General features: G+C 37.1%; 1 protein-coding gene across 2 annotated transcripts in view; it reads right to left on the bottom strand.

Annotated features, from left to right (window-relative positions):
* Positions 1-23,193, bottom strand: part of YES1 (YES proto-oncogene 1, Src family tyrosine kinase) — a 50,406-nt gene that overhangs the window by 12,662 nt on the left and 14,551 nt on the right. For both annotated transcript variants that reach the window (XM_074549298.1, XM_005490723.4), the window contains exons 2-3: positions 4,286-4,558; positions 51-150 (exon numbers count right to left, since the gene is read on the bottom strand). In XM_074549298.1, coding sequence (XP_074405399.1) covers positions 51-150; positions 4,286-4,550 — 365 coding nt within the window. In that variant the 5' untranslated portion in view covers positions 4,551-4,558. The remainder of the gene's footprint in view (positions 1-50; positions 151-4,285; positions 4,559-23,193) is intronic.

Below are 23,193 nucleotides of genomic sequence, written 5' to 3'. Positions count from 1 at the left end.
ATCTAATTATTTCAAACAACCCAGTGAGGTCTGTGAATGAGAACACTTACGTGTTATTTATTATCTGGAACCGTTCACCTTTCTTAAATGAAAGGTCATCTGTAGTTCTAGCTTCATAATCATATAAGGCCACAAATACAGTAACACCACCTTAGGAAAAAGAAAAAAAAAATCCTGTATAATATAGCAGTAATGTTGCAACACTTGATTTAAGGACTTGTCCATGAAACAATAAATCAGTTTTGATTTGGAAGTAACTGAACACTCTGGGTTGCATCTCATTCTGGAAGACAGATCAATAACCTGCTAACTTCTTAGGAAAGAGCTATGCCTATAAACAGACATTCTGAAAATATGCTTCCACACCACAAAAGGCCACTAGACACATCACTGGAACCACATTAATAATTACAGCACTTATATACAGAAACCTGCATGACGCATCATCAGTAAAAAAACCCAAACCCTTGGCTTCTTTATTAAGCTTGCTTCTTGTTGAGAAATGCAATTCTGGAAAAACCGACACCACCACAATAGTGAACCATCAGCCACTAATTTTCACAGAAGTGAAAGTTCCTGCTGCACTTAGCTATAAATAACTGATGCATTCCAAACTTTTTGAGGTTACACATCAAGACCTACCCAAAGAACTGAACCAGAAATTAAAGTATTCTCTTGGGGACAAAGACATTCCTCTGCTTTAGCACTGATTATTTTTTTGATGCCACCAAGTCTCTTCCCTTGTGAAGCAGACCCTTGCTGAGGATGATCCATCAGTGCATTACTCCAGAAAACAAGGACCAAGACAGGTCACATGAGGAACAGCTGCACTCCACCAACCCTAAGGAATCTGCTTTCTCATCCCACTGTTGGTATAGTGCAGCCTGTTGAACATGTCCCCCAAAAAAGACAGATGTAAGAGAGGTGGATGGTAGGAAGGCTTCTACACTTAGCAACAGAAAACATTTTTCTATACTTCAAAGACTTAATCTATAAAACTGGGAAGACAGAGGGAAGAGGGAAAGGAGGAAAGGCTGCTTGAGATGTACAAGCTACTAGCAAAAATAAAGAACCATGTACCATGAGAAAGTTAAAATACAAAACTGCAAATAGACAATTCAGAAAGACTTTTTAAGCCCTAGAAATGCTATTTCTTAGTCTAATTAGCATTTAGGAAGCCTAATGATTGTCCAACCAGTAACATATTTTTAAACATATAATATTACATCTCTAATGTGCACATGTACATATCAGGATATACATGAAAGCCCACCAAGAGAAACATGTTGCTTCTAATTTAGGTCTTAAAATTAGCATGATCATGATCAGAAAGGAAGAATACATAATGCAATAGGAAGTGTCTATATGCAATATTCTTTTGCAATGTGTACTTTCTGGCATAAGAGCTCCTAATCGCCTAAAATAGTTTGATTTGGAGTCTTCCTGTGGTTACAGTCTCTCAGCAGGCCTCAGCTGGAAATGAATTTAAGTTCCGCTAGGAAAAACAGAACAAAATCCCCACAGGAGGTTAGAGTAATTGAGGGTTTTTTTTAAAGTGTGATTTATGAACTCAAAATGAATGAAAACATTCCTTAGAAGTTAGCAGCTCCTAATTTACATTAAAAATCAAAACAATTATACCAATTTTTCTCTATATTACTACATTATTTTGATGACACAAACTGATAGGTGGAGCAAGAAAATAGTGAGGATACAAACAATATTCACACAAACAGAAAGCAAGAGTTATGGAAATAAACCATCCCCAGAAAGTTCTTCAGAAGATGAACACAATCAATACCCTCAAGTCACAATATCAAAAAAGTTTTTAATTGCATATAAAGAAACTTGAAAAACTTCAGCTACCATAAAACCTCTTTTTATTCTCAGTCACAAATGTTATTTTTTCATAGCAAAGAATAAAAAAATAATTGAAGACAACATCATCAGCACAGACTGATTTAAACAAAGATACTGTCAAATGATATTTCAAATCTCTTGCACCTGTTTTCTTTGTGAACCACTGTGAGGTGATATAGTTTAGTTGCTCAAACTATCTGTAGCCACAAGACTTCCCTTAAAGATTTTCCTTTTATTAGGTCAGTATGCCATCCTCTAATCTAAGTCTTTTGGGAAGAAGACTTTACGTTCTTGCTCAGCAGGGGGATTACAGAGCACTAGCACAGCTTCATGGAAGACAGGAACAGTAATCCATTTTTCTATTTTGATTTTCAGCAATATTCTATGAATTCAGAGTATCTGAAGACAGACAGTGTGTAATACAGAAGCAGTGTGACTAACTCAGATTTCTTCTTCTTTTCTGCTCTAGAGGAATAAAAGATGGCTCAACTTTTCAGCCTCACTACAGGCCATGATGACAACCATATCATCCTCTTGTCACTCATCACTGATCAACTGGATAAGTACTACTGACATTTACATCCTGTTTGACAAGCCCATCTATTCTCCTCTCTTGTGAAACAAAGGGTGGCAGAATGTGATCCAGTGTTTTATTGGTCACAAATACAAAAAGCTTACAGCAGATGAAGGCTATCTCATTTGCTCACAAAACCACCCAATTTTAATTGATCTGAAAGGCAGTACTGAATGTACCAAATAACTGTTAGTGCAATTCTGTTTATGAATGTATGCATTTACGTATGTATGTTTTTTGTGGATGGGCTGGTTTTACAGAACAAGGAGGAATAATTTCATATGCAGTATCATTTTGCTTAATTGCAAAACAATGGAAGCGTTCACACAAATCAGCTTGCCTGCTGATAACTGATTTCACACTGATGAGATATCAGACTCTCTTTTCATGAGAAATCTCTCTTGTTGACTCTGGTTCAACATATAACATGCTTAACAACCAGCAGGAACAGGAACAGTCAAGAGAACATTCCTTCTGGTCTCTGCAGCAAAGGGTTTGTGGTACCCAGTGGGGGGCTACATCCCTGATGTCTGGTTATGCCCAGTTCCAGCATGCACTGCTGGAAATTCCTACATGACCAAAGAACCAGATCTAGTAAGAAAAAATATTCCAAGGTTCTTGGGGGAAATGAAATACAATAAACTTTCCTCAGCAGAGCTAATGAAAATAAATAAATGCTGCCCTTATTTAATTTCTGCATATGTTCAGCCAAAAGAGGGATTCACAGTTGACTCATAAATGATACAGGCTAGATGTTCATTTTAATTATTTGGTTTTTAATGTACTCTCAAGGAAAGGACCATGAGGTGATCATTACCTGACAATTCATACTTGGTTTCCTGAATTGCTTAATGCCAAGGTCAGAATGTATTTTCATGGATCTCAGATTTCTTGCGTTTTTAAAAGACTTTAAATGCCACTAGAACAATGCAAACAGTTCAGCACTGTAATTGTGCCAGCATTAGAGGTTTGTGGGAAAACTAGAAATAGACTATTAAGGAATTATTTACTGTTTTCTGAAGTGTCTGCACAGAGCTTCTAGAATAAATTAGTCTGCCTTTTTAGTGTCTCTCAAAAAAAAAAAAAAGCACAGCTTCCTCTCAAAAATATCCAACAAAACGATGAAATTAGTTACATGGACAGAATCAGTATTTTTGTAATTGTTAAGATTTTATTATTAAGTGGCTTTATAACATCAAATATGCATATTGCTTTAAAATGCTATATGTGCTGTACCTCAGCCAAAAAGGTCTCTGTGTACTGCAAATTCTATCTTTACATTTTCCATTCTGGTTTTCATATGACCACCAAAAATGAGAATTCTACTCTTTCATTTCACACATATTGTTCCCACAGTAAAGTACATAGAATATAATGCAGATCCAGTTTAGCTTTATAAATTCATTCAATGTTGTATTAACGTAACTTAAAAGTAATCAGACTTAAAACCAGTTTAAAAAACCAATTTCCTGAATCTGAAGTGTTTTTCATTTGTACATCTCTCCAAGTTTAAAGCCATGATCCCATACACATCCTTTCAACAGCTTACAACTTCCAATGTAAATTTATCAACTATTCCCATTATTGTCTTTAGTAACTCTTAAATTTCTCTGTTCTGTTATCTTAACTGTCTACACAAAAATAAAAGCCATAACACCCAACCTTCATGCCCCAGTCACTAGTGAATACAGGCTGAATTTTTACATGAGCAGTAAAGATACTGAAAATCAGGAATCTCTAAAAGGCAATTTATTTTACATTTGCAATTTATTTCTGTGTAGCAAGGTGTCACAGTATTTTTTTGTGCATATAATACTAAATAATAATAGAATCATTTTATGTAACACTCACCTGTTAAAGTACTAGGATATGTACTTGGCACAGCTGAAAATGAAGATGATGCTCCTCCAAAAGGTGTCATTCCTGAAGGCCCTCCAAAAGGAGTCATGGAATGACTATTAAAATTAACTGCTGATCCCTTTATTGACGGTGACTGTGTTGCTTGGCTGGAATCTGATCCATAATGACTGACATGGGAAATAACAGGTTCTGGAGCATTTTCAGTTCTGTATTTCATGGCTGGGCCTTTACCTTCTTTGCTTTTAATGCACCCCATCGTTGCTTCTGTGAGGATGAAAGGGAAAAAAAAGAAAAGGAGTTCACCTTCATGTGGTCTTAGGACAGCTAACACAGGATATTCCCAAAAAGTTATTCCAAATGTGAATTGATTACTTTTAAACCCCATGCAGAGTGTAAACTCTGATGAAAAAGTGTTCTGCAGTAAAACCTAAACTATTACCAGGGAAGCCTTAATTATTTTCCCCTACAACTCCACATAATAACAGCACATTTGGATTATTCTTCATCCTGGTTACTTGACAGACTGTAAATGGTAACAAAGGAAAAAGGGGGAATCAGGCAACAGATGAGGAAAAGACACTGGAGTCTTCTACAGCAGGGTGGAGGGGGAAACAGACGTGACAAATCCAGACTCAATTATAGGAAGCAAATCCAAGCAATTCTACAAAGAAAATGCATGGGGCATTCCTGCTTTCTTTTTTAAGCATCTGCCAATGAAGTCTTGACCAACTGCTGACATCTTTATAGACATAGAGAAGTTTTCATCAATTTCCAGCCCCCCCAAATACATCTCACAAACAAACCTCAGATATTCACAGCCAGAAGACAGGGTTAAGCTCTAGAGTAACTAAAACTGCAAAAACCCCAAAAGTAATTACAATATCCTGAGGGACTCAGAACCAGAACCGTGCCTGGCCAGGTGGCAGTTGATGGCCCAGGAGTGCCAGCAGCTCCCACTACAGGCAGACAGCGCCTGAGCTCTACCGTGGGGGCACCTATTACCTGCTGCTGAAGGGAATCAGAGAGGAGACCTGTCACCAGCAATTAACACCGACTGAGCCTTAAGAAGTCACCACCTGCCATTTATCAGGTGGTGAGACAACTGGTAGCAGGCATTTTCTGGCTTACCCCAGTTAGGAGACAAATCAGGAAGAAAACAGCAGGTCTATTAGATGCAGCACGAGTCTGGCATTAAAATCCCTGTGTTATTTGCAGGAGGGGGTTTAAAAATCTACTTTAACTACAAAAGTAAAACCTCTACAGACACAGGAAATCAACTGCTTGACATTCTCTAATGAATCAATTATAAAAAATAAACAGCAGGAGACTGAAAGCATGAAAACCACATATTTTGAAAAGTATAAAAACAGTTTCATGGACTCTAACTAACAATTAGGGAAACAAAATATACTTCCCAATGTGCCTAATTCTTTTTTCCTTCTCAATCCCTTCTTACCTTGTTAACTATTAGACACAGAAATATGGAACAAAGTAAATTTTACTAAACAAATACTGCTGTAATCCAGTCACACTGAGAGAAAATAACACCCTCCGTATAACTAACCGTTACAATAATAAAGATACTGTAATTTCCTCAAGAACCATGAATCAGAGTTCCTGGAAGGAACAAGGTCCACAGACAGTGAAACACCCCATAAAATTTAATGCTCAAAAACATAAAATTCACCCTGTCATTTCAGCCCCTAATACTGCAATGTAATACAATTACTTATGCAGAAACAAGCAGCAACAAAGTCAAATAACTGCCCTTTTACAAATCACATTTAAGGTTTTCCACAGAATAATGAATCATCACAAAGCACACCTTTTCAATTATTTTTACTTCTTATACTATTATTGCCAACTTATTAACTATGAGCAAATGTTAACAGAGCAAGGCTCAAATATGTGAATAAGAATGCAATGTGCCTAAATACTTTACAAAAAACCACATTACTATACACAGTAGAAAAGCCAGTTATAAATTCACAATAGAAGTCAAACATCCAGAATCACATCCTTTTAATTTCTCTACTGCTGCAAACAGACACCATAATCCCAAATATTTTCTTTTGGCCATGTGGCTGCCTATTGTGAATTCTTGTCTTCCTCTGAGGCCTACTTGACTATTTTTAAAAAAACTTGAATTCTGTTTTCTGCTAGCATTGAATAAAAATCCTATCACCTTTACAAAAATGTCTTTTCTAACAGCACTGATTCCTTGCCTTTGGCTGGAAGTTGAGCACAGAATTCAAAAGTCCAGCACACTACTAATGTTAATCAAGTAGATTAAAAGGGAAGCACACGGACATCTGTCCAAATGTCCATCACAAATGTATTTCTGTCCCTGTGCCATTTGTCTAACTTGTAGCAGGCTGATAAGACCTCAAGATTAAAAAAAAAAAAGTAATAAAAAAAATAGATAGTAAACAATTTACCAAGTCCAGTAAAACTGCTGGATCCTGCCCAAGGAATTGCTGATTTGATCAAAAGGCTGGTAACTACTATCACCCATGTGTCACAAAGAAAAGCCCTTACTGAAGACCTGAATTCATTCGAGAAAAACAGAATCAGCCTCTCCCCTGCTTCTCCCCTCCCCAGCCACTTCACTGTTAAGGTAATCTTCTTTCAGGGGTTAAAGAGATTAACAGTAGAGATTCAATCAGCACTTCAAAGAGAAAGACATTCAGAAATAAGCAGACAAAAATGTAAACACTTTTATAACTGCATACCCACAAAAGAAAACTGAGCAAACTCCCTAGCTTTCAAAAGGAAAAAATTTAGGTGCAAACTGCAGTAAAATTCTGTATATGCATTTGTGAAGACAAGTTAGAAGCATGAGGGGAGGGAAGATGATATAAACCAAGAGCAAGTAGTAAAAAATCCCTGACTGCCCATCCTGTGGGGAAAAACCCCCAACGACTTAGTACTGTTTAGTCTTATAATAAATTGCTGGATAAAGAACAAAAAATCCCTAAGCAGCTGGTGTGCAATGCTGGATTTGATTATTCTGGTACTACATTTGTTATCAAAAATGTATGTAAGTGAAATAACTTTACATCTTTTTTTACCAACCTTTGCCTGGCCAGCAAAAACATATTAAGGAATACATTTTTGTCATAAAAAGCTAACAGCTCTCTATCTGATGCACTGAACTCTTTAAAACAGATTCAGATGGGAAATTCCTATCTTCACTGCAGAAGACAATCTATTTAAAGCAATGCTGGCCCAAGTTATCTTATTCACAAGTCTCTGACTTCCCACTAATTAGATCATTGTTTCATGCCAGACTGGTGTCTGAGGCAATTTATTTGAGTAACTTCAGCACCTTGTTCTTTCTATTGATTCTGATCACTGTGCCCACACATTTTGGGTGGGAGAGGGTGGCAGTCAGCTTGCTGGAGGTCTATCAGGAAACCATGTTCAGAAAGGCATGGATTGTAAGTCCAGCCGTCTTGTTCTGCCTTCTAGATGAAAACAAACCTATGTTAGAATGTTCTCAAGTAGAAACAGAAACTAAAATTATCACTGTTAAGGACAGCTGAAGCTTAACAGGATGCCCGCAGAAATCAACAGAAGAATGAGAGTACCCCAGGAACTTGGAATCAAATGAAATTTTAGTAGCATCTCACTGGATTTGTGCTTTTTGGAGAAGTACATAAAGAGCAACAGGATAATTGTCATTCAATACCCTACAAACACCTCACACAATGAAGAAGATCTTTAATAAACACTCTGACAAGATGAGAGCTCCAAGAAAGTCAATGCTGCCCTCTTACCTTCCCAACTCCTTTTTACAGCAGAGTGCCAAATGAGAGGAAAGTTTTGTTCAACAACAATTGAAAAGTGTGGCCAGTAAAGTCTTTGTGTTGGCATTTTTCTGCTTTCCTTTAAGGGTGAGCTACCAGACCAAGAAAAACAAGTTCTTCTTCTAAAGCCATTGTATCTTAGCATACTGACAAATTCCCTCAGGGTGTCTGCAGCCTGTCCATCCAGCCCAGAGAGGTGGGTGTCATAAAGAACCTACTCTTGATCTAATGTGTCTTTGCTCCTTCCAGTTGACAGTTACAGAAGTTACTCCTTGGTTCCTTGGGACACAGGACTGCCAGGAGTGCTTCACTGAAGGTCTCCTACTGGCATGAAGGAAGATTAGATAAAGTTTTCATTGAAAGAAGGGATTTCAACTCGGGTGGATAAACTGACTGTGTTCCAGCCACATGCCTTAGAGCAAAGCAGCCTGCAAATGCCTCTAAACCTTGCACTGCCTTTCCCCCACACTCCACCCATCAGCACAGAGGTTTTGAGGGCTGGGTGTTAGCATCCAAAACCATGAACCAAAGGGCTGGAAGAGGCTCATGTTTGTTTCACTTGCTGTAATGCATTTGATAACAAGAGCCATCACTATTAAAAAAAACTCCAAAAAAACAAAACAACCAAACCAAACCAAACGACATCCAAAAAAACCCTGGTGTTTCCTTTTGGGGCCAACTGAATACGTCTCTGATTTTGCTCTTCTGTTACAATGCAGCATGTCCTAGTTGCCTTCTGGAGACTTCATCTGGAGTAAGGCCAGGAGTGACAGTCACATGTAGCAGTTTCAAGGCACCACAAAAGTTAAAGATGCTCTAGGGACTTCCTCTCTTTTTAACCTCTCCTATAAACCAGGTACTATACCATAACTAAGAGGTTATAGCAAAAGAAAACCACTAAGGGAAGGGCAGTTTGCAACATTTTGATTTTATTACTTCTGATTACTGAAAGTGTCCATACAGCTAAAAAAGAGCACAGAAGTGATTTTTCACTACAAAGAGTAAGTTAGAACAAGCAAATCAAGTCTCTTTCCAGAAGGATAAGGCAAGACTGCAAATATTTTCCCACCTAAAATATACAAATAAATCATCTAACTAAAAAGTAACTCCCCATGCTACCTAATACAGAAAAATAATTTGAGATTCACAAATAGCTAATAAAAACATGAAAAAATTTTGAAGATTTCCACTGCTACTGTAGCTTCACTTCTCAGTGTTAGCATAAAAAATAAATTGTTTCTGTCAAAAAAAGACATGCCTTCACTTCTGTGAAACAAATGCCTTATAAAAAGGTCTTCCAAAAAGGTCTTCTTAACTTTCAACTAAAGTAATGATTAAAAGTTATTAAAATTTCATGCAGTGATAAAGACAGGATATTCTGGGGGAAGTTTGCTAATGGATCCATTACCTGGCAGCTGTCTATTTGCTCAAACAAGTGTAGAGTTGATTCCACATGTCAACAGAGACACAGAACCTATACTGGCTTTTTGTACACAGGACAAACAGCATAGAGCATCTGCCAAACAGCTGGCTTCAGCTGGTGGTATTGAAAAATCATTTATTAGATATGACACAGACTGAAAAAACTGAAAACCACTAGTAAAGAGGCTAACAAGTCTTTAGCCCCTATGATAATATCCAGCTAATTCAGTCCATTTTTAACAGGTCACTGCTTTGGCATGAAAACAAGAGTGGGCTCTCTTGTCTACAAAACAACCTGCTTTGTTTATAAAGGACAGTGTACTAAAGAATTGCCCTGTGTTCTTTGCAGAGTACATACACTTTTTAAAAATTACACTGTTTTTATCATGGGATGTAATTTATCTTTTATGAGCTGTCATAAATTGCAGGGTTTGCTTATTTTACCATGAACAATCCATGACATTTCAAAGAATGATGTTCTACTGTATTCAGTTTTATAATTAGCAGCAACATTAGTGTAATGAGGCCTTAGAGAGTCTGCATCATTATGCATTTAAAGTGCAACTGACATGACCTTGCAATTAACGATCTAATAAGGAACAAAAAGTGAAGATAAAGGAAGAAACATTAAAAAAACCCCACTGAAGCAAGCATTCATGTTACTTGAAGTTCAATGTTTACCATACATCTTTGTGGAGTTCTACACCAAAAAACAACCACAAATCAGTACTATTAGACCTCATCTTGCCCATACACTAAAATATATATTTAAAACCATCCTCTTTATTACTAAGGCAATCTGAAGTTTTGAATCCTAATGGTTGTACAGACCTAGTGCTTCTTTGATCGTGACTACAGAAATATATTAAAAAAATCTGGGGCTGCTGTGATAATGATTTTGATTTCACAGCAACAGAAGAGACTCCAGATTGTTTTCTAATAAAGCTACAGCTAGCAAACCCATTGTAGCAAACAGGATTCTGTATAGAGAAAAAACTGAGTATAAAAATACTTTTTAGGTGAACATTTTGCATTTCAGAGTCAAAAAATATTGGAAATATTACCTATTGCTATTCTGGTTTGTGTTTTTTACAGGACTCAGAATTTTGAATTTGCTTTAAATTAATGATTGATACTGATCCTTCTAATGGAGGAACCAGTTAACTGGCTTACAAGATCACAAAGGAATACTGAAGTAATTAGAGATTTCAAAATGCTACCTGAAAAACAAGTAAAAGCAGAAATTGCTAAAAGAAGGAGGACCTTCAATCCTTCACGTCTTTCCCTGATTTCCTGACTTTTTTTTTTTTCCAATGGAAGTTTGTTTCCTCTGAGGTTTGAATGGCTTCGAGATGGGAGATTTACCCAGATGTACCAGACTTTGAACATTGTACCTATGCAGGAGTCTAAGTATTTGCAGTCCTCCAATTTGGACTGTCCCACACAAAGGCTTCTCTATTGAAGAAACACTTACTGTCCTCGTTGGAACTAACACGCAGGAGACAGAACTGCCCCAGCAGGCAATACAATCCTTACAACAGTGCACAACAGGCCCCAGCAATCCAACTGCAAGGTCCCATTGGATGCTAGGTTGCAAAGTTGAAGGAAAAATTGACTATGGCAAAGAAAAGTTCTAAAAACAAAAGCGGAATTAAGGGTTATCAGTAAGGCAAAGTTAGGAGAGATGTGAACACTCTCTTATTTTTTATCTGTTACATTCTTCCTTTTATCTGGGTCAAACACATGCAGGATCTCCTCCCACTTCTGTGTACCTGGACAGCTGAATCTGTAGATACAGATTTGTGTACCTCTGAAGTGCCTTTCAATTTAGAGACAGGCAAAGGCTTCAAGAGTATACTGGAGACAATGACCATGTCATGGATGATACCCAGCTGGCTCTGCCAAACACACTTATTCATAAATTTGTGCTTATTTATAGTCAGAGTTTCACCTACACTATTTAGGGTAGTAGTTTTTCTTTGACCAGATGTTATATATAAGAAAAGATGGTGCTTCCAATCAGACTAGGAAGTGGGCAAGAATGACAGACTAGAGGTAGAGGAAAGCAAGCCTACTGTGATTTTTAACACACTTCTAGTCAAAGAAGACCTAGCTTGTTTATTCTGCCTCCAACAGTGGCCTTTGCCTCTAAGCAGGAGTTCTACCCTTTACTGTGGGTCTGGAATCTGACATAAAATAAGGCTTTTCTCTTTTTATAGAGAGTCATCAGCAGGGCATGCCTTGGAACACGAGACATGCAGGATGAGGGCAGACTGCTCTGACCTCCACCAACCTGTAGCTCAGAAATTCCACTCAAAGACAAGGACTCAGCTACCTGAAGAAAACTCCAACAGCTATGTCCCAGCTTATGAATTTAAACTAACGTTGATGCAACATCTGCACAAGTTTTGCATTCTAGTCTGTCTTCACTTGAATTGTTTTATGATTACTGGTTTAAGTCAGAATAATCTTATCCAAGAAAACAGAATAGTTATACTATACTAACACTGACTTAAACATCAGAAACATTCTGATCTAGACAAGGCTCAGGAAAACCCACAGGGGGTGAGTGTCACTGCCAGGGCCAGGACTAAGATCTTGCAAAAGCAACTGTGGCAGCCTGAGTTTCAGTCTGATACACCAGCGCAAGGCTGCCTCATCCAAAATGCTCGACACCTGAAGCAGCACATTCCCACCATCAACCTCCTTGTCTTCCAGCTGCCCACAGAAGCAATCTGCACTTTGGCTGGAAGCTGCCTACCTTGTGTGCAAGACAATGGAAAGCAAAAAGAAAGAAGTTACTGGATGGAAAAAAACCTCAAGCAAACAGAAAAGTACCTAACACCCCAAACCCAGCTGCAGCAGGCACAGAGCCTAGCTGGGGGACCTGACTCACATCCAAAGGGAGCTGTTTCTAACTTCCAAAGCAGAGCAGAGCAAATATGGCAAAGTTAAATAGTTAATTTTTTAAACCCCTACCAACTGCCAAATAGAGCTTCTACATAAAGAAAGTTTGTTTTTGAGACGTATACTGAATTTTGAGTCAAGTCAACATATTTTTCACTTTCAGAAAGGGTGAAAAGGCAGACGATGCAAAATACGTAACACTGGTGGATTAATTTTCTTTATTCCAACAATCAAGATCACAAGGGAGAGACTAATGAAAGTATCAGAATTGCAAAAGCAGTTTTATGTGATGAAATACATAATACATATACATGAGACCATTTCTAAAATTTAGAGTTACAACGTCTGGCCATACAACTTCAAGCCCGTACCACACAAAGACATTTTCTCTGACAACAGATGATACTAGAGACAAAACAACCAATATATTGTCTAGACAATATTACTGCTGCAATATTGTCTTAAACATTTAAGTAGATAGTCAATAAATAAATGCAGAAAAGAACAATTCTGCTGGGTTTTTTTTTAATAGTGCAATGGCTATTTTTATTGACATGCAAATAATTACAAGTATCTTAAAAGCTAAAAGCTGGGTATGTTTAAAACGCCTGGTCAAAAGATTGTTTCAGATTTCAAGGCAATCATACCTTGTCAAAGTTATCCAGGGTATTTTAGACAGGATGCCGGAATCAATTTATAAATAGAAATATTTTGTTTTCATTGAATTTTATTTGGAAAGCAACAAACCTATGCTTGGTATCATAGACCATTTTCAATCAGTTTTCAGACATTCCATTTAAGTATATTCATAAGAAAATATCCAAAAGTTATTTAAAAAGCAACTTTTAAATTCTATTTATCAAATTAAACTAACATTGGCTTTCTGAGTCTCACAGCATGAAGCATGCAAAACATGTTCCCAAGGGACATCTGCCTTACAGAAAAACCAGCATAAAACTTACATGGTGGAAGAACAAATTGCACTTTTGTTCTGAAAAGATAATTTAAGAAGCAATTTCTTTCAAAGTTCAACTATGAACTACATATGAAAAAGGGATGACAACATTTGCAAGCTCCCAGAATCTCAGAGCCACTGAAATTCTTACGAATAATTTTCATCTTGTCAGATGGGCATACTTTAAGATGACAGAGCAATTCAATATCAGCAAGAATCCTCTTGCAACTTCATTAGTCAACTTAGAAATATAAAGGAAAGGAACAGTTGCAGCCACTTAAAGCAATAAATCAATGAAAGACCCTATAATGTTATATCTATTCAAATTATAGCACATGGTCACTGATAAGAAACTTGATGGAACTTAAGACATTATTTATTTGCTGTGTGTTTGATACACAGTACTTTATACTTGCACATTCCTGCTTTGCAGATATGAATTTCCCATCTACTCTTTGCCAAACATCACCCTGAGCTGAATGCAGATTCTCCTTTATTCTCAATGCTGTTTTATCCTAATATGCTTGATATGATTACCATGTTAAGAAAAATCAGTAAATAAAGTGTTTAAGTCCAATTATTAAGTCAAATTACTGACAAAATGTTGCAGCTCATTTATTCAAGGACCATACACCCAGACCTCCTTCAATTAGCTCTCTGCTGAACAACAGCAAAGATTCCAAGAAGACAGCTGGAAAATATCAACCTTTGAACTAAAACAAAAAGTTAAAGTATGTATAAACAATTACAAATACATATGTACATTGTTCTTCATTAATCAATAGCTTTAATCAATAGTGTTTTTCCTTTGTACATTAAAAAAGTGAAAAGTACAATTAAATTGTAAAGATATTCAAAATTAAACAAACAAAAAAGATGACATCTGCTAAATAACACCCTTATGAAAAGAGCTGGGTAATTTTTAAACAAGAATTATTACCCTAATAGCTATCATTAGTGCTGTTCTATTGTTTCTCTACTGACAGCTATAATAGTGTTCATAGGCAAGAAGACCAGGAGAAATTATCTTAATTAGCTAGTCAGGCATCTTGCACAATAGAGGCCACAGGGCTGCCCTAAATTAATTTTTCCTTTTATGGTCCTGAATGTACACACATGCCCAAACTCATTTGAAATGACTGTTATGGAAAGCTCACCCACAGTCTGGGCAAGTCCTTCATTTTGAACACAGTAACCATTAAAAGTACATGCCTCACATCCCATCTGAATTTAATGAATTTAAAACATCCAGAAAACACCTTTGCCTTGGAGCCCTACCTTGTCCCTGTTTCCAGTGTAATAAAGATCACAGTTTGCTTAGACCTTCCCTTTGACAAGACTCATGCAGTCCCACTAGGCACCAGTCTAGCAAGTGGCTCTTCAGTCACTCACTCACCTCAAATCCCCTCCAAGATCCCTCAGTTTTTTCAGAAACTCCCATTAACAGTGATAATTAGGAACAGACATGGCATTCAAGGTAGGGGATATTCCTTAATCCTTCTTACATATAATCACAAAATGTTTTGGATTGGGAAAGATCTTCTAAGATCATCTAGTTCCAGCCCACATGAGCCTGAGCAGGGATATCTTTCACACTGAGCAGGACCCCATGCAACCTGGCTGGGGATGGGGCATCCACAACAACTCTGAGTGATTTGCTACAGTGTCTCATCACTCTCATCCTGAAATATTTCTCACTTGCATGTGAGAACTATGGTGTTTCAGTTTAAAACTGCTAACCCTTGTATTTATTTTGACAGCAGCATTATGATTCTTAGGTCTTTTTCAGCATTGCTCTTGAACAGAATTGTCCATACCCTGAAAGCATGGTGCACATCCTTCTTGCTGAAAGTAAATAATAATTTTTCTGTATTAAACAGACATGACTCTCCAGTCATGGAGAGATAACTCTATAATCCAGATAACTCTAAACCTGGAGCTGCAGGACAAATTTGAAAAAAAAATATTCAAAATTCTATCACTCATCTGAAAGCAGAGACAAAAGGACACAGTAAGAGTCTCACCACTACTCTATACAGAGTTTCTTATGCTTATCTCCAAGACTGCATTGCCTTGTTCATCATCTGCACTGCAAGCACCTGGCACTGTTTTGCAATGTGCATGGAGCTCAGCTATGCAGCAGTTCTACCTTCCAAATTCATCTGCTTCTGCAGGATGAAGACATAGCTGCTGCACCTCAGCAAGCACACCACAGGAAAGCACTCACATTCTTCCTGTCTTTGTAAGCAAGACTGGCTTATGTGTAGGTTACAGCCACTTGTCCTAAACAAGGGCTGGTTCCTGCAAGTAGGTGTATCCTGTGTCTCCAGCAGAAAAGTTTTGCTCCAAATGTAGGCACTTCAACTAGTGATTTCATTAACTTGCTTGAAAAAAAAAAAAAAATCAATCTTTGTTTTCTAAAACTAGGATACTACCTTCCCTTATATTCATGTTGTTTCATTTTCTTTAGGGATCAAAATATTCAACCCTTTCCAGCTCCAGTCCAGCAATCAGAGAGACTTGTACCAAGCATACCAAGCCTGTAATGACGGCATGTAACATGGAACAACATAGTGTTTGCTTCCTGTTTGCTTTTGTTTCAACTCATCTTCTGCTGATTTTCACTCTACCACTTAAAACCACTGAAAGGGCTTTAAACACAGTTCATAAAAGCATTTCTGCAGAAGATGTCAAAGACTAGCTTTTCCTAAGGGTGTTCTATTTGATGGAGTGAAACAGAGGGAAACCATCTTAGTATTTCCTGTGATGCAGAGCTTTATCAACATACACCTCAAAAACAATGTTCAAGTTTTGTAATGATATTTTAGAGATGACATCAGTTTTGTTTCCATTTTAAAAGATTTTCCATATTAGTCAATGGGCCTTCCCTCTGACATAGTTCCCTCTAATATATGTTCCAAGCATGGACTGGCCAACAACACAACACACATCATCAGTCACTACTCCCTGAACACGAGCAAAGTGAACAAAACAGATAACTTTCGTAAGTTTTAGCCATGGTACAGGATAGCAAACAAAACAGTAATACAGAAGGGTGAGTAAAGGAGAGAAGAGATGCTGGAACAATTAGAGGGCTGAAAGCTATATTGAAAAGAGAAACAAACTACTAATAATCAAAGAGCAATAGGAAATAGTTTTGACTTATTTCATGTAAGTAAATACTGTTAACTTCCAAAAGGGTACACCACAGCACAAAGATACCCTTCAATTTTTATTGACCAGTTCAGGTCAATAAATAGGTAAGTAAAGCCTTGGCCATTTTGTATTTTCAATCACTCTGGTAACCTTGTTTTTAGAAGTAAACAAAGTATGTTTAAGAATTCTCTTTAGGCTAATTAACTGCTGTTTAGTAACAAATTTTCTTGTTCATAACCAGTAAGCAGGGCTTTTAGCAATATTCTTTTGACTCTAGAAGTACTGCCAGAAGGAAGGACAATTTCCATTTCAATTAAATGTTAAACTGAAGGGTGGAAGGAAGTTGTTAGGGATTTAGCAGAAGCATGCACGCCAAACAACTTACTCCTCAGTAACCTGCATGAGTTTTTAAAATTTCGGTCACAGGTCAGAATGATCTCAGTCATGAGTAACAAGGAAACAACAAACTTACACTATTCAAAAAGAACTAATGTTGCCTGATAGAGATATTTCAATGACAGAACTGTTGATCTTCAAAAATAAGCAGCATGATTAAAACAGCTTAAATGAAAACCACTTTGCTGCAGATTCCAATGTCTGACTGAAAATTTCAATAAAACCAAGGATGTATTGAAAACAAAATAAAAATATAAGCACTTATAAAATATAATAACTTAAAATAATATATAAATATTATAAAAAATAAATATAACTTAAATAAAATATAAATAAAATATAATAATTAATATAAATAATATTTATTAAAAATAAATATATATTTTATATTAAATAAAATATAATAAAATATAACTTATATAATAATTTTATCATTCACCATAAAACAAGAAAAAGGAAAAAGTCTTCCCATTGTTCTATGTCTCTTCTGGAATGTGGAGGAGACATATTTTATGTAGCTTTCTTACTTATTTCAGTGTTTTAATTCTTATTATACTGATGGTTTACAGATGTGTAAAAACTTGCATTTGTCACTTCTCATAAGTTGAAAAAAAAAAAAGATGTATCTGAGAGAAAGTTATGTGTCATCCCTATCTAGCAGAAATGGGATTTCCTTGCTAAGCTCCTAAACTTCCAAAATTCCTTAAATCCTTACCAGCTTTATAAACTTAATACTTCTAAATGTCATCTTTCTAGCAGGAAGCAATGCAATACTATCATTCCACAGGTTAGCCTTAAGAATTAATTTTGCATATTTTTGAACACTGTCTTTTGGACTAAACACAAAATGGATCTGCTGAAAAATGGGTCCAGCTGTTTGGCACAATCTGTGGACTGTTGGCCAGAATCCACTGGCCAGCAGTCCACAGATTCTATTCACAGAGAGTATTACTAAGAGGGATAACTCTGAGCCTGAACAGAATCAGAGGTAAATGCCTGCACCTGCAGCCATCAAAGGAGTGACACAGTTCATTGGTGACTGGTCTAAGGTAAGACAGACACAATACAACACTAAACCCCAACTACACAGTAAGGAGAAAGGAGAAATACACGGAAGGAAGTAACTCCTTTGCAGCTGTCTACCGGGGAGCAGTAGGTAGCACTTCATATTTCTACCAAGTACTGGTAGAAGCACTCAACAGGAAGGAGGGATATTGTCCCCAAGCAAAGTCCTATTCGACATCCAATGGAGAGCTCAGCAATTGCTCCTTATCACACAAACTGACAGGTTTGCATTATCTGCTCATACAACACCCAGCATTAAACTGCCCGGCTAGGAAAAGGAAGAATTACCCAGCCACTCCCAACTGGTAGAGACTAATGTCCCAGCTTAGAGGGGATATTGTTTTCTAAAAGTGCCTGGCAATTTCTATTTGATAAAATTCTCTGCTACTGCTAAGGGCTGGTGATTTGTTTTACCTGCCCTCATATCTTTCCATAGGTTGACATAGCTACTACTGACTTTTGCTATTTTTGTTCAGAGAGTTGAGAACTGCTTTACATACTGGTCAGTACAAGTAAGGAGCCCAAACAATATCTGTACAACATCCAATTCTCCCAGTTAGGAACATCGATAACCTTTTGGGTCCAAGTTCCCAGCCTCTGATTTCCTCTAAGCTCTGAGTGAGGAACTCTGCCCACTATGGTTGTACCTGGTGGAGTAAGATGTTCAAAGGATAAATTTTTCTATTATATACATAACCTCAAATGCTCTTGTGATTTTTTTAACCCCAATCTACTTTTCTAGAACCTTCAAGCTGATATAGGAACTAAAAAATTTCAAAGAAAAAAAAAACTCATTTCAATGCAAAAAAATCCCCAAACCTAACAGACCTGACAGAATTCTATCATCCTTGATATATAACTGGACATAAGAATAGTAAACGGTATAGGAAAATAAAAGTGGTACAATAGCAATGGAATTGTAATAATTCTTTATATTTGATTCAAGTATTAGGATAGGATCTGATGGCAGGACTTGATCACTGTGATCATGAGGGAAAAGTTGCCACAAATCATGACACAAAAAGCAGTGTTTCCAAAAGGGAAAAAAAAAAAGGACTAGGAGATTGCCCATGACAGGAAAGGAATCAAGATGTGTAAACAGGAAAAATGAATGGGGGGAGGGGGGTGATAGAATTCTGTGTGTGTAAGCATGGCACAGCATGAAAAGTATTTTAAAAGAATACCAGTCATACCAAGTGTCTGTTCCAGACAAACAGAAACAAAAAAGGTATTTGCACTGCCTACCTTTTTCTTCCTGATAATTTGAAGGCTGGATCACCTCACACAAAGTTAGTGTATAACCATTGTAGAGACACAGGCTCCTGTAGAGGAGCAGTGATTTTGAGGACACTGGATTTTTTGTTTTCTTAAATTCCTAACATTTAGCAGAAAGTTACAAGCAGAAGGACATCTTTCTGACAACAGGGAGTAGCATAATGAGAAGAGCAGGGCACATAACCCTGTTGTCATCTCCTTACACCAGCAATCATATCAGTTGTCAGGAAGAGTCAGACAGCCTGGGAGAGTTAGATACTTAGAAATTAAGGAATGTGAATATATCTGACTTGTAACTTTCAAATCTGCTGTAAAGGCAGAGCATCTCCAAACAACACAAAATATGAAACAGGCTTCAGAGTGCTGATTTTAAACATCTGAAACACAATTCATGTAAGAAAAAAAAAAGACTTCTACTCAACTGTTGTGTCAGTCAAGCTAGTGTCCTTTAAAAATAATTCCCTAGTTTAAACTAATGACATTTATATTTGGTAATGGACTTCAGGTGGAATTCATCTTCCAAATTTAGACATCCATCTGGGGGTGAGATGAATCATGCAGTGAAAGTGCTTATTTCTCTCCACTGACTATAACGGGAGCCTACAGAACCAGCTCATGTACAGGCAGCCAAAGCTGGTGTTAACCAACCTGTCTCCTGACAGCTAATGCACAAGTTTAGGTGGCATGGCACGCCTAATGGTCATCTCCATCCACTGTCTCAAAAAATTAGGCTAGAAAAGTTGTCCTTCAACAGGGTGAGAAGCAGCACTGCCACAAATAAGCTAATTCTAGTAGTTAAAGTCATGTGTAAATATTAGCACCCATTATTTTCCCCTTGCATCACAGACAGGTGTTTGTTCACGGAAAAATAATCACACCTTTCAAATGGAATTACACATGCTTCTGACATCTTTGTACAAATCATGATATTTGCTGAATATAAAATAATTATTTTAAAATAAGGAAACTATACAAGGAAAGCTATCAGGAAATCCATATCTTCAGATAATGATGTGTAACTGGATGAAAATATTTCACAAAGGCTACTAATTCCTTAACCTTAGCCTAAAATTCAAAAATGTTTCTACAGAAAGCAGAAACTAAATAAGCAGCTACATAGTAAAGTATACTATTAAATCAAAATAATCCATTATGATTGAACCAAACAGTTAAAACCAGTTATTTGCAGAGCTGCCACCTTCACAAAAAGAACAGGGCAGCTGCACTAAATAGCAGTCTCTTGTTTCAAATAGTGTGAAGATTCTCAGGTGGAATATTGCCATCCAACACATTATTACTTCTTCATTTACAAGTAGCAAGATTTCTTGATTATTTCAATAGTCATGAGAGACACAGAGAAGTATATTTTTACCAATAAGCATGTCTGGAGGAGGAAGTGCAATACAAAATCACCGCAACAGAGTCAGAAGGGAGAGCAGAAATAATCTGCCTACAGTCAGCCCAGGCCATGCATTTATTCGACCTATACACACACAAAACCACCTCTTCCTTAGAACATCCATTATATGACCAAAATGTTCTATGCACCAGTAAGAGGATAAAGTCTTATGAAATTAAGCCATTGACTGACACGTACCTGCAGTCCTATCCCTGGTCTGAACATGATCAGATTTTATATTCTGGAGATTTTATATTTTGGTTGCACGCACAAGGTCTCACAAAGAAAAGAATATGTAACCGGTGGCCTTAAAACCCTCCTTTACTATCTCAGCACCCCACCGTGGGCCAAAGTTTGAGTACTACTGTTAGAAAGAATTCTGGAAAACTAATAACAGAAATAAAAATAAAAAAGGGGCTTTGAAACAAAGTGATGGCTGTACTAAGTAAGATCCAGAGTCCATGTCCATTCAAATAGCCTCTCACTAACGGCAGCCAAGAGTGGAGCATGCAAGAATACAGTAATTACACAGCAGTGTTTCCCAAGAATATTCTTTGATCCCCCAATGGTTTGTAGAAGCAGGATTTCCTGAACAAGAATAGGTAGGTAATTGATGATTCTTCCACGAAACAGCAGTTTCCCTCTACAGTGATGTAATGTTTAGACTCCTTAAATTCCTGAGGCAAGAAATTCTATAGCCTAATTACACGTTCTGTTGGGAACACCTCCTTTTGTCTGTTTTCAATTCCTAGCTGCTATTTTCATTAGATTCCTCTTAGCGTGCGTGCACTAAAAAAAGACATTGAATAAACACCCCCTGTTTTTGTCTCATTAGTTGCTGAACACTTAACAGGATGCTGGCACACCAGTTTTGGTCACATTTTCCACCTTAACAAATTCATGCTGCTACTCTTACAGAAACTGTCCCATATTTCAGATTTTCTCTTCCTTGAAACTTGAACTATGTTCTTTTTACAGCAATGACAGGGATAGGTGTAAGCAGGGGAAAACTGCATAAGATGATTAAATTTCTTAGAAGTTATAATCATTATTCTCCCTTTCCTTCCTAACCATTTCTAGTGGCAATAGTCAGCTTTGAAGTCATCTTTTTAGATGAGAAGGCAAGCTTGTTCTTCCCCACCTCCGAATAGAACACACGAAGTAATTTATGAGAAATTTCATCTCCCATTTTAATGTCTGGTTGCTGAGCAATGTCAGGTCCCTGTGTAATGCTAGGGTCTGCCTTTGCATCTGCTATCCATCAGTGAAGTCTGTGAGCTCAGTTTTCTTCCATACACCTTATTAACTTGAACATGCTCCATTAACATAACCCTGGAGAATGATTACCTGAGGCCCCTCTCTACTCTATTTACTCCAACCCTTCTCTTATATTTTAGTCATTAATTTAACTGCATAAAATCCTTTCCCCCTATCCTGTGCCTGCTTGTTTCTTCAAAAATTCTTTGGTGGTGGCCCTTGTCAAATGCTTGTTGGACATCCAAGGGAACCACTTCTGTCAGATCCTGCTTATTCATGTACTTGCCTTCAAAAAACCTCCAGCGAGTTTGCAAAACATGACATCCCTTCACAGCAGGCTTCTAACTCTTCCTCAATACATCATGTTTATCCATGTTAGTTTCATTATTATTATTTTCACTGATATACTTGGAGCAGATGTCAGGCTTAGTAATCTGTGCTTGCCCAGATCCGTCCTGAAGCCTTTTTTAAAAATAGTGTCACATACAGATGAGGACACTATAGATCACACACACACGGATTTAGATCTCAGCTAGGTGTTATATTTGTTGCTTACTGACTACAGTACAATGATCCTTGCTTGCTTGCTGTTTGGAAAGCTGTACTTCTAAAGTGCAGAGCAGGCACTGTTCCTAAATATATGAAAGTGGTTCTCATTTTTTCAATAGAAAGTTTAAGCATTATCTTTAGGGAGAGCAGTACGTGATAAACATTTACTGTAACAGTAATACTACAAATATTTCATTGCATCAAAAAGTCACTCTCATCTTTACAGTCTGTAAATATATGTTCCATAAATATATGCTCCTATGCAGCAGTGGCCATTCAACTATGTAATAGCTGTCCTAATTTCCTTTCCTAAACCAGAAAATATAAATGAGTTTGTGAAGACACACTTACTCATTTGCAAATGAGACAGCATTTAAAGAGAAATAAAACTTTTAACATCTTTCTGGATCTGAGAACTTCTGTGGAAATTACAAGCAACAAGCAGGCAACTCGACATAAGGACTAAAAAATGTACACAAGTGTTTTTAGGCTCAGCGATTTTGTGTGAAGTTGAAGTTTTACAACACAAAGTTTTTAAGCGCCATTTAAGTTTCAGGTTTTCATTCACACAAATCTTCTTCAACATAGTGCCAACTTTCATCTCTTTTAACTCACATCCAAGACAAAGAGTTGAAAATTAGTCTTACAAACGGATGAAGTGCTTTCTGTGGTGCAAGATCAAATGCTAGGTTCATTGTGACCGTATTTC

This window comes from Zonotrichia albicollis, chromosome 1, assembly GCF_047830755.1.
Source record: "Zonotrichia albicollis isolate bZonAlb1 chromosome 1, bZonAlb1.hap1, whole genome shotgun sequence".
NCBI lineage: Eukaryota > Metazoa > Chordata > Aves > Passeriformes > Passerellidae > Zonotrichia > Zonotrichia albicollis.
Note: the sequence above shows the minus strand (reverse complement) of the source record. Positions and strands in the feature narration are given on the sequence as shown.